Here is a 12,097-nt window from a genome sequence, read left to right on the forward strand (position 1 = left end):
TGCTTGGCGCCCGCGCTAAAGGGTTTAACGTGTCTTCTGCGCGTTCGGCTGCTTGATCAACACTCCCCACCTCTTCTCATGGCATGTATCTTCAGCTAGCTGCCCGATTCTGGTCTGGGTCAAGAGCAAGTTCACCGGAAATATGACGAGCAGAAGTCGAGACATGCGCCCACGTGTCCAGAACCCCGCATTGCGTCTACCCCTCCTGGCACCATAGCTCCAGAGCTAGCTCTGGGCGATGCCGGGGTCAATACGTTATTATATGTGCAGAGCGCGCCGTCTGCGCACTTCAGCTCTATTTCCTGCCTTCCTCTGCTTCTCTTGAGCCAATTCCCTCGACTTTATCAATTTCCTGTCTTTGTCGCGTTGCAACAAGCTATTGCACACTCAAAACCGCCATGCCTGACTGGTCCGATCTTACCGTGGCTCTAAAAGGAAGCTTAGACAAGCTCTCCAAGCTCCTCCAATCCGATGAGCAGTTGAAAGCCTTCACAACGTCGAACGCGATTGAGAAAGACGTGACGTTCGGGATCAAGTCAAGTGGTTCGGATAGCACCCTCCTTGTCACAGTTACCAATGGTGGCGCAAAAGCTACCACTGGCGCGTCGAAAGATGCACTGTTCACACTTTCCGCTCTCCCAGAGCAATGGGAACAGCACTTCAAGGAAGTTCCGGCTATGCCGTACCAGAGCTACTGGGGAATGTTCGGCATGAACATCAAGCAGAAAGGTATTGAAGTCCTGGGCGATCAGACAGCTTTCGCGCAATGGACTCATGTATGGAGGCGCGTCCTCGAGCTTACCCATGACGCGCAATGTGGGCCGATGAAGGAAGACGAGCAACCCGAACCTGAACGAGACTTTCTTACCGGAAAGTACACGTACCTCGAGGCTCCAGTGTGGGGTAGATGCAAGATCTTTTACGAATACTCTGGCGAGGGAAAGCAACCCATCGTCTTTTTACATACCGCTGGCAGTGACAGTCGGCAATATCACGGTGTCATGAACGACGCAAAGATGCGCAAGAAGTGTATCATGTACGCGTTCGACCTGCCAGGCCATGGACGAAGCTTCCCCTCGAAGAACTACTCCCCGGGCGCCCATACAAACACAGAAGACAGTTACGTGGGAATCATCACAGCTTTCGTGAAGGCTCTTGGCCTACGAAGACCGATCATTTGCGGCGCGAGTATGGCTGGCCAGGTTTGCTTGGCAGTTGCGATCCGCCATAGGGAGGTTGGCGCTGCAGGTGTCATTCCATTGCAAGGGTATGTGGAGACTTGAGTTCGAAGTAATCGTACTAACGGACGTAGGTCTGAGTATCTCAACATGGAACGACAATGGCACGATCGCTCTCCAGTCGTTAACCAGTCGTTATTCAACCCAGAATGGATATATGGCGTACGTGGAAAAGAGTCGTAAGCAATTGAATCGCTACTGACCTCCATAGATGATGTCTCCAACTACACCTCATGTGAACAAGCAACTTATATGGCACACATACAGCGCGCAAGCCTACGGTGTAAGGGCAATTTTAAAACTTTGCACTACTCCATCTAACACAAGTGTAGATCTTCCACGGCGACCTCGACTTCTATTTCGGAGGTTGGGACGGACGGTCACGCGTAGCTTCGATCGACACCCAAAACTGTCCCGTATACATGTTGACGGGCGAGTACGATTGGTCCAACACACCAGAGATGGGACAGAAGACTGCAGACAAGATCCCCGGAGCCATGCATAAGGCGATGCCGGATCTCGGTCATTTCCCGGCTACCGAAAACCCGGCGAAGTTTGTACCGCATCTGATTGAGGCAATCGACCATATACAGAAGGTCAGATCGGATAACTTGAGTACCATGCGGTTGGGTGATGGTACGGATTAAGGACCATGTCGAAAGTTGATTCGCAGCGTAGCGATGAAGCTTTGTTCACATACGAATACATCGACTTCTTGTTTTCGATTCTCTTGCCGTCTCTTTCGCAGCGCGTCTTCTTCCTTGTCGAGTTATGTGAGTAATCTCATAGACTTCTCGAGAGTCTCTGCGATGTACAGTCTAGGACTGTGCATGGATAACATGCTCTCTCATGACGTTTGTGATACCTGTATCTCTTTCTACCACGCGCAATGAATCCTTCTCTGCCTCCACCTCAGCATCCGCAAGCCCAGTTTGACCGACCGCCGGATCCTTTGATACGTAAAAGAGAAGGTAAGGAAGACTCGCGCCCAGCGGCTTGAACAACCTAACCTTCTCGATATAGCGGTTACCGCCAAGTTGGTCTTTATGCTGTAGTAGGAGATAACCTGCCCATCGTCCTACTGGTGAGCCTAGCGTTGGGTTAGCCTGGACAATTTCCTCCACTCTATCTTGGAAGTTTGGGTGTCCTGTAGTATGTAACATACCTAGAATCGCCTGACCACCCTTTGTGTCTAACCCAAACTCCTCCCCAGGCCAGAGTTTATACTCACTCTGCGGCGGTACCAACGTCTCCAATGCACTCCTGAAAAGCTCCCTCGACCCTACGTTCATGATCTGTGTAACGAGCAGATACTTCAGACCAGCGAGATCAGGCGCGTTGACGCGGTTCCACATTGCCCAGCCGACGTCTTGAGGTGTTCCGATGTGAGGAAGCTCCTCGGGGAGCGGGGTCCGGAACCAGGTGTATGTCTTTGCAGAGTAGGTCAAAGACATGATGTTCATTAGGGCAATGAGGCCATGGGGATTGACAGCGAATTCGTAGGTGGCGCCTGTTGCCTTGAGAGAAGTGAGTCGGAGCGTACTTGTAGTGATGAGCTATGTTGATGCTGGATCCCTTGAAAATGAAGTCAAGATGGAGAGGGAGAGGCTCACCCGATACGTCTTCCCACAAACATCATAGTACTGATTTGCCTCACTCGGCAAACTCCTATCCTCGTTCCTCTTGATGGCTACACCATCCCGGTGATTGACCTGCAACGACAAGACTCGAAGTCAGTATACCTCTCACATGCTCCTCATATACGATGACACAGACCTTGAAACAATGATTTGGTCCCCCGTCCTTGGTACTCCTAGTATCCAAACCAAGTTCGTCAAACGCGGCCTTGATATGGTGGTACGCGTCGAAATCACACTCTTTTGCTACCGTGGCGCTCAATGCGTCACTGTCGTCGAAACCCCAGGTTGCTAGCTCGGCACGGCCATCGCCTGTAAAGGGTGATTGACAAGTTTCTGAGAACTGCGGGAAGTCTTTGAAGAACCACCGAGCGATGCTGTCTTTGGATCTCATGGCCGAGTTGAGGGTGAGACCGATGGAAACAGCCTTGTCGAACTTGGTAGGTGGGTTGACGGTTGTGTAGACAATGGAGAGATCTGAGTAGTTGGAGGCATTACCTTTGATATCGTTGTTGACGTCGACATCGTGGGTAAGGTTGGTGAGGGAAGTGTAAATGGATGGGAGGACGTGTGCTGTGGCCACTGCTGCGATCGTGAAGATGCTGAGAGCGTAGGGCTTCATTCTTGTGTGAGTTCGATTGAAGCGAGTAATTGAAGCTGTTGTGAATAGCAGAATGGACAACGCTGCGAAGGTGATTGTGGATACTCTTTGGGAGATCCAACACCTATGGTGAGGTGAGAGCGAATTGTGGAAAGGGAAGCCGCGGTTCACCGTTCATCTGTGACTTGGGAATCCATCTATCAGTGAAGTCTTTACATGCAACTCCTGGCAAATAAGATGAGATCAAGCAAAAGACGGAAACACGTACGATAACTTGTTCCATGTAGAGAATGATCAGACAACAGGTTGAACGTGATCGAACAGTTAACCTCAATCCCAATCACATCAATTACGAGAAGAACATACATAGGCTTTCGCGACGAACATTTCCCCTGCAATCAGGCCTGGATCGCGTACTTGTTTTACCCCCACCCGTCCAACCTCTCCATCATCGTCCTTCATACCTGATGCAGAACTCTTGAACACCTTCCAACCTAATCTCCCTTTCTCCCAACATTATCAGCCCCTGTCTACACTTTACAGCCTACCGAGTGTCTTCCAATGACTCAAGGATTAACTAACACCGCCCTGGGTATCTACATAGCTTAATTCCAGCGTAGCGTGTGCCTTCCAGTTCCATGGTCGACTTCATGTAGGTCATAGGTAAAGCGGTCCGAGTTGAAGGCGTTTGGCTGTATCCGCGAGAAGTGAGAGCAGCAAAACCACGCAAGTGAGAAAGAGAAAGAAGCGAAAGAGGGATTGCAGCTACTCGACAAGAAGATACAACTACTCGCACACCGAAAGCAAGAGGAACAGACTAACAGGTTTGGTCAATTTGTGCGACGCAAAGAAAGGATGGTGAAGTGGTTAGATGGCATTACCAGTGAAATTTCGGAAAAGGGTTTTAATCTCCAAGGTTGCGAGGAAGGTCCGCAGCCATGTGAAAAGGAGAACAACTAAGAGTGCAAGTCGTTCCTCATCAAGTCTGACTAACAGATACGAGAAAGCGCTTCATGTCCACAAGCAACTAACAAATACAGCCACATCTTTCACCAACCCCCTCAGACAAAATCAAAGACGTCGCCTCGATCTCCGACCATCCTCCCCACCCTCTTCCCCCAACGATCCTTTCCAGTTCTAACCTCTCCCACTTGCTAAACACGACTCTTACACTGGCCTCCGCACGACTAATCTCGGCCCTTTCAATGCTCTTGCCCACAAACCCCACCACCTCATCGTAGAAGATTGGATTCTCAGGTACCCCGTAAAACACCACCCTCTTCACACCCCTGATATTGTACCTGTGGAAATGATGCGCACGTCCCGTGTACAAGAGTAGTGAATGCTTGCCATTCATGAAATGGGAGCGTGCCTTGCGGACATCAGTCGCGTCTGTGTACTCACTAATGGACGCATATGCCAAATCCGAATCGACGAGTGAGTTTCTCACGCGCACAAAGTCGAGGTACGAAGGTATGAAGACGAGGACGCCGAGGCCGCCGTCAGGAGCCTTTGGTAACCGGGTGATGGACGGTAGGATGGACGTGTTGAAGTATTTGAAGCGTGCGTCTGGGTCTGTGAGGTGGGACGGCGAGTCGAACCGTAGGAAGGTCTGTTTGATACCGTAGGACATGGACTCGATGAGACCGGCGGTGTTATCTGCTGTGTATTTTAAGCGCCCAGCGAAATTGCGCATATGTTTGTTGTATAGCGTGTTAATCTTTGGTGTTAGGAATGCGGAAAGTACGATGGTTTGTCGGATGAATGGCGCGTGACCGTCTAGGTACCAGCTTCTCACACGCGAGAAATCGCAGCCGTGTGCATCCCGTGGTTGGAGGTTCAAGTGTTCAAAAACAAACTCTGCGTGCTCCCAATTTTGCATCAGGGCTGCGTCTGCTTGCTCCATTATCACCATTTCGATGGAGGAGAGGAAGTCGGAGTCGCGTTTCTTGGGATCTCCGGATTCGATGGCTCGTCGCAAGCCGAGAGTCGACGCGAAGATGATGTCGGAGTTGTAGAAAGTCGAGTAAAGTTTCAATGTCTTCCGTGTTAGCTTGACGCCGATGCGGAATTCGTTCTCGTCGTTGCCTTCGAAGAGCTCGCGGAAGTCGGCGGGGCGATCAGCGGAGAACTTGTCCTCTGGGAGGGAGAAGCTGTCAAGGAATCTCTTCTTGTTCTCTTGCTGCTCGAAGTCGTGGAGTTTGGTGATGCTGTCTAACATGCGTACGCAGGCTTGCTTCGTCTCGAGCAGGAAGAGTATCTTTGGACGGGTGAAGCCTTGATCGCGGTACTCGGCGTCATCGTCTTCTTTTGCGGCGGCTAGCTTTGCGTTGTTCTTCAACACTCGGTCGCGTGTCATGAGGATGTGGTTAAGCGCATGTAGACAGGTCATGTCTCGTAGACGTCCGGCGTTCTGCACCGTCCTCGCGCCGAACAAGAGATCTTGATAGCCGAATATAGAGGGTGTGATAACTTGTTCTAGTTCATCAAATGTGCCGATTTTCTTCTGCGCATTCTCCACGAGTCGCGCTTTCAACTGAACATCTCGCACGCTTTTCAACTTCCTGCCCGATGCTTTTACCTCGTCGCTTGGAACCTGAAGTATTCCGACACCCTGCCCAGGTTTCCGATCGAGCTTCTGTGATGTCCATTGGTTGGCTGCTATCCGCTTGAGTCGTGTGGCTAACTCGTTCTCATCGGGGCTCGCGAAGTGTTTTTCGTAAGCATGCTCGAGCTCTTGCTCTGCTTGGTCGTCTTCGTCCGGGTCCTCGTCGTTGTCGACCTCTTCTTGTTCGTCCTCAGCCACAACGTCTTCGGCTTCTAATGTGCTAGAGTCGGATGCATCGTCTAGTTGCACCTCACGTGAAGGCTCGTCATGTCCCAGCTTCCGTCTCTTCTTACGATGCTCTTCCGACCCAGCATTGCGCGACGAGAAAGACTGCAGGAGAGTCGCATAGGCATTCGAGATGGGCTGCGCTTCCTCTTCCTCTTCGTCCGAGGCGGCGTCGTCTGACGCGTCGGATTCGCTTTCGTCGGTTACAGAGGGTTCGCGCATGGGAACATTTCTGGCGAGGGTCAGTATTGGGCTAATGCGCTTGCGACCAATATCCGTACTCACGAATCTTCAACCTCGTCTCGTGTTCTCGCTGCTGCAAATCCGCCTCTACTTCCACCTCTTCCACGACCTCTCATGCCACCTCTGCCCCTCCCCATTCCTCCGCCGCCCCGTCCTCGTCCACGGGAGCCGCCTCGTCCTCTGATTGGCGCCATGTTCGGAATGCGCCGAGTGAAGTAAAGTCGGATGCAGGCCGCTGATGGATTCGCAGTGTCGAGGGAATAGAAAACTGGACCGTAGTAACTTGTTGCGCAAGTCGAAGTGGTCTTTTCGGGTATTTGGTGAGATGTTGTCTTGACATGGGCGTCAGATTCACGCGCCTCGTCGGCCAGAAAAAGTTCAGATGGTCCGTGCAAGCGAACGCACCTGCCCAGATTTCGTGAAGAATATCACATCGTGCCCCACCAACCACATTTGACATTCACGCCCGCCCCGAGCGCCTCAACACCACAGCCCAAACAATTGCCATCGCCACCGTCACCATGGCCGAGAACGACTCCTTCCTCCACCTGGCGCGCCCGCTCGGCCCTGCCCCCTTGGGCGCTCAACCGTCGACTGCCCCGCTGAATGTCGCTATCCAGCCCCAGGTATGCGACAAGCCCAGTGAGAGGCTGCCTGCTTCACTCTCTGACACGCTATGAATAGGCCGTCTTCTCCATCCTCGACCACTCCCTCCGCCGCCCCGCCGAACAAGAACGTGTCATCGGCACCCTGCTCGGTACCCGCAGCGAAGACGGCACCGAGATCGAGATCCGCAACTGCTATGCCGTCCCCCATACCGAGACGGCCGAGCAGGTCGAGGTCGACATGGACTACCAGAAGCAGATGCTCGCTCTCCACCTCCGCGCAAACCCCCGTGAAGTCCTCGTTGGCTGGTATGCCACTAGCAGCGACCTGAACACCTTCTCCGCTCTCATCCAGAACTTCTACAGCCAGCAAGGCGATGGCACATGGCCACACCCCGCCGTACATCTCACTGTCTCGACAGTGCCCGGAAAGGACATCGAGTCCAAGACGTACATCTCCGCGCCCATTGGAGTCACGGCCGAGCGCGCCGCCGACTCCTGCCTCTTCATTCCCGTTCCCCACGAGATCAAGTACGGCGAGGCCGAAAGGTCAGGGCTGGAGCTCATCTCTTCCGCAAAGGACCGCGAGGACCGGTCGCAGGAGATCATGACTGACCTCGACTCGTTGGAGCGCGCCATCACACACGTCCTCGACATGCTCGAGCGCGTCTCCAACTACGTTAACAACGTCCTGGACGAGGAGGCCGAGCCATCTTCAGCACTGGGTCAGTTCTTGATGAACGCACTCAGCCTGGCACCCAAGGTCGAGCCCGCTGACATTGAGCGCGACTTGTACGTCACCTATCCATGCACTATACTATATATCTACTAACACGCCATAGCAACGCACACATTCAAGACGTCCTCGTCGTATCATACCTCGCCAACACCATCCGCACACAAATCGATCTCTCGAATCGTCTGGCCACCGCAGCCCTCACCATGGGCGGCGGCGACCCTCTCGCTGGTGACGGCAAGAAGGACGGCGACAACCGGGGCAAGGGCGGTGACCGACGAGGAGGCGGCAAGGGCAGGCAGCAGAGGGAACAGGAGGCTTGAATATGAAGAAAAGGCACACTGCATGGAGTTTGGCGTTCAGGTGACGCCGCGGCATCACGCTTCGGACTCGGCTCAGCTGGTCGTGAAAAGGCTACGGGTTGTGGCTGAGAGAGCTATGGTCAGAGGAATGAGGAGAGACAGTGAGCTGGGCAGTGGACCCTTCGCTCATGAATCAGAGCATACCATAAAGCGCTGTATAACTACTGCATTACCCCATCGGTAGCATCGATGGCATTCATTGGAATGCATGGAAAGTCATGAAATGAACACGATCAAACCAGGACAATAATCCCATAGGCGTGGTGATGAACAACGTCCTTTTGAGTAGTCTCGCAGAGACATATCTGGAGCTTTTTCTTTATTTTTCTTCTGGAAATGTGGCGTAGGGGAAGGGGACTTGCGAGAGTGAAATTTGTGCCCTCTTGGTCATCCTGTTTATGCACTGTGGAGTGCAACATACTGGAGCGCCTCAGGGTCCATCATGAGATTGTATGAGAAGAAGTAAACTTACTGCGGTAAAAGTCGCTGCGAGATTGAGAATGCTGCTATAAACTCACCATAACATGTGGACCATGGTATAGAGTATCACCAAGATGGCGACGGCGTCAATGGGGTGGGATTTACCATGGAATGTGGCCATGGTATAAGAAATAGGGACTTACAGGGTAGACACCTCGATGTAGGGGAAAGACTAACCGTAGAAGACCAAGATATAATGCGCACCATAGCGGAAGCTCGGGTGCGGAAAAAGTGTAGGTTACTTCTGCACCGCCCAGCCAGTAGATACCTCCTCCGACACATCCAGCCCTCCATTCAGTTCATTTGTAAGGAAGTCTACAATGTCTCCCATAAGCCTCTCGATCAAAGTCTGTCAGTTCGAGGTTCTCGTCCACATGCTTCTGGAAGTCGATATCCCGTGGATGAAGTTTGTTGGGCGACTTTCTGGCGTCTTCTTCTATCCCTCGGGCGCTTTCGGTTCTGCTCTTTCAAAACATCGCTTTCTTTATCGACACCATTTCCGAAAAGTTTTGACTTGTCGAGGTAACCAGTTTGTTCTATTTTGAGAGTTTGACATTGATCCTAGATTGCCTCAACATCATCAACGGGCATGCTGGCTATATGCGCGCTGTCGTTGTTCAGTCCAGCGGGATGTATGCACATACTGGTGCTGAGGCCATGGTAGGCTGTGGGGTTATTAAAGTGAGTAGTATCTCTCCGAATACGTTCTCTTCTTTAGAAGCTGGGTATACGAGGATGAACATTTCAACATGGAATATCCGAGGAAAGATCAGTTTAATGATTCGAGCAATTAACATGCTGAGAAACCCAGATCTGCCGCTGCCGTGTCGTGCGATTCGGTCATTGGGAACCAGGGACCGTCCAATCTAGAATCAGGGCATCGATGCAATATCGGAGGTCAAGCCCAAGCTTATTCCTGCTCTTCCGCCCCTCCGCTCCTCCATGAGCATCGCGCATGGACACGGTAAACGTGTTACGCAAACTACTCAGCGCGATAGTTTATAGGTTACATTGCGTAGGTGATTTTGTCGAAGATTCTTGTAGGGCTATCATATGAGGCGCAGCTGATAAACTAAACCAGTCTTGATCCTTTTAGTTAGTGCTAATCAAAGCCGAAAGATCACAGGATAGATATGGTGGACCTGTCGCTTTTCTAAAGTTGTCGGGTTATCGGCTTCACGCAGCCTCCACATCCCGATTACCTCTATGGAGCTCTACCTTTTGATGGAAACCCCCTTATAGCAGGCGCTGTGACCTTGAGAAAATAGAGCCTGGACGGAGGCCATCATCGCTCGGAAAGACAATTCGTCCTTTGCCCGCAAGTACGAAAGGACATGTACTGCCAAGCTTCGTCGTACATCGCAGGCTTTGAAGCTTCGGGCTTCCCGAACTGCCGATGTCCGACATCCTTCACCTAACTTCTGGCCATTACTCCTTGTTCCAGCTGTCTATAGCGTCGTGGTGCGCAAGGATCTCGTATAACAATCAGAAGTTTGCAGTCCAGAATCCAAGAAGTTCAGCAAAAGCCGCAGATCCTAGTTGACCGGACGAGTTTCTTCGATGATGACGGATGTTCCCTTACGCTCGGCCTCAGCTTGTTGCTGGGCCTTTGAGATGGTATATCAAGTAGGCCTGCAGGCAGTGGCCATAATGATCTCTGTATAATAGCTCCACTCCAGTACTCGAATCCTTTTTTTTTGCACACGCGTTGATTGAGTCTTTATTCACACATTCCGACGCAAAACATCCACAAATGTCGACAAGAGCAATGCAAGGCCCTTATGTGGGCATTGACCCTTCGAACAACGATCAAGAACCCGCCATAGAGATGACGAGGACACTTACTGGCAAGAAACGGCACTCGGGGCCTACTGCGTCACCCCTGAACATGCTGAAGGCCCTACTTCCAGCAGCGGTCATGATACTGGCTGTTCTCTGGATCAATGCATCCCACATTTATGGCCTATTCCGTCATCAAGGAGCTTATGTTCACAGAGCGAAGGTCGCGCTAGCAGACTTTGACGGAAGCGACTTTGGCGACGCTCTGCGGTTAGCAGCAGCGTCGAACAATGGGACTTACGGATATCCTACATATGTTAATGTCAGCACTGCAGGCTCGTCTCCTGAGCAGATCCGACATGAGGTCTTCAAGGGCACATACTGGGCAGCGATTATTGTGCAACCAGGAGCAACTACTCGCTTTGAGGATGCCGTGAACGGTACCGCCGCACGATACGATTCCAGTAATGTCTATACATACTATCTACTATCGGCGCGATACTATACCCTGTACGCCTCGAGCATTCTCTCAACGACTGTCACCACCGCATCAGTCGCATCAAGCGTCTTCAGCGCCGAGTTCATAACACCCCGCCTCGCCAGCGGCTCATTTGCCAACAACACCGCTGCGCTATCTGCTCTCACCAGTCCCGCACGCGCTGTTGAAGCCCAGGCCGGATCCCAAGACTTCGCCAATCTGGACGACAAAGCCTTCATCAACACCATTGGCACCGTCTTTCCTATCCTTATGCAATTCTTCTTCATTATGGCCTGGAACGGCATATGCAATGGCATGCACTTGTACGCCGCCTACGATTTGCGCACACACATCCTCGCCCGCCTGTTTTGGAGCACCGTCTGGCCCATATTCACCAGTCTGTGCACTGCAGGATGGACGTTTGCATTCCGCGGCTCTTACCATATCGATGCGAAGATGTTCTTTGCGTTCTGGGCTGTGACATGGGTGTTTAGCATGATCCACTTCGATGTGCTGGATATCATCACTGGATTTATACCCATGGCTTTTGTGCCATTCCTTTTCCTCACTTGGGTCATCTTCAACGTTGCGGCGTCGCTTGGACCGGAGGAAATCCTCAACCACTGGTATAGGATCAGCTACTTCTTTCCATCGCTACATTGGTACCGAACATTCATCACCATCATCACACAGGGCGGCGTCAACAGGCTGTACTACACGCTACCTGTTCTTGCTGCTTGGCTGGTCCTCGCAAAGGTTACAAGTCCACTGGCTACGAGAAATCGTGTACGAAAGGCGCAGGAGGTGTACAAGTGGTACAACGAGAGGCACGCTATTGGTGGCCCTCACTAAGAGGACTACTCGAAATCGATATCAGACCAATTATTGCTTCACCTTTAGTCAGAAATTCCTGAGGCTGCTTTTACGAGTAACAAACGCCTGAACCGAACCCAGTGTAGCCCTGTTTACCTGTAAAGTGAATTCATTACATCCACCTTCGTTCTAAATGCACGAATGATTTCCACACAAACCAGATATTTTATTGACCCTCGAGTATGTCGGCTGCTATCTCGCACTCCTCGATTTGGGAGGATGTTCTAGCACT

At 51.7% G+C, this 12,097-nt stretch overlaps 4 protein-coding genes across 4 annotated transcripts; 3 read left to right on the forward strand and 1 right to left on the reverse strand.

Moving 5' to 3' along the window:
* Nucleotides 1–398: 398 nt before the first annotated feature.
* On the forward strand, nt 399–1,885 carry ALTATR162_LOCUS275 (uncharacterized protein; the record flags this gene model as incomplete). Its single annotated transcript, XM_043307868.1, has 4 exons — nt 399–1,267; nt 1,313–1,400; nt 1,450–1,521; nt 1,571–1,885. 4 exons carry the CDS (start codon nt 399–401, stop codon nt 1,883–1,885), a joined length of 1,344 nt encoding a protein of 447 aa, XP_043163803.1.
* Nucleotides 1,886–2,056: 171 nt separating this feature from the next.
* On the reverse strand, nt 2,057–6,746 carry ALTATR162_LOCUS276 (uncharacterized protein; the record flags this gene model as incomplete). Its single annotated transcript, XM_043307869.1, has 6 exons — nt 2,057–2,794; nt 2,852–2,950; nt 2,988–3,600; nt 4,808–6,541; nt 6,591–6,663; nt 6,716–6,746. The coding sequence occupies 6 exons, from the start codon at nt 6,744–6,746 to the stop codon at nt 2,057–2,059; spliced, it is 3,288 nt and encodes a 1,095-aa protein (XP_043163804.1).
* A 327-nt stretch (nt 6,747–7,073) lies between these two features.
* Nucleotides 7,074–8,216, forward strand: ALTATR162_LOCUS277 (uncharacterized protein; the record flags this gene model as incomplete). Its single annotated transcript, XM_043307870.1, has 3 exons — nt 7,074–7,178; nt 7,237–7,949; nt 8,000–8,216. 3 exons carry the CDS (start codon nt 7,074–7,076, stop codon nt 8,214–8,216), a joined length of 1,035 nt encoding a protein of 344 aa, XP_043163805.1.
* A 2,287-nt stretch (nt 8,217–10,503) lies between these two features.
* Nucleotides 10,504–11,844, forward strand: ALTATR162_LOCUS278 (uncharacterized protein; the record flags this gene model as incomplete). Its single annotated transcript, XM_043307871.1, has 1 exon — nt 10,504–11,844. One exon carries the CDS (start codon nt 10,504–10,506, stop codon nt 11,842–11,844), a length of 1,341 nt encoding a protein of 446 aa, XP_043163806.1.
* Between the last annotated feature and the right edge of the window lie 253 nt (nt 11,845–12,097).

Source organism: Alternaria atra, assembly GCF_907166805.1.
Source record: "Alternaria atra isolate CS162 genome assembly, contig: 19, whole genome shotgun sequence".
Classification (NCBI taxonomy): Eukaryota; Fungi; Ascomycota; class Dothideomycetes; order Pleosporales; family Pleosporaceae; genus Alternaria; species Alternaria atra.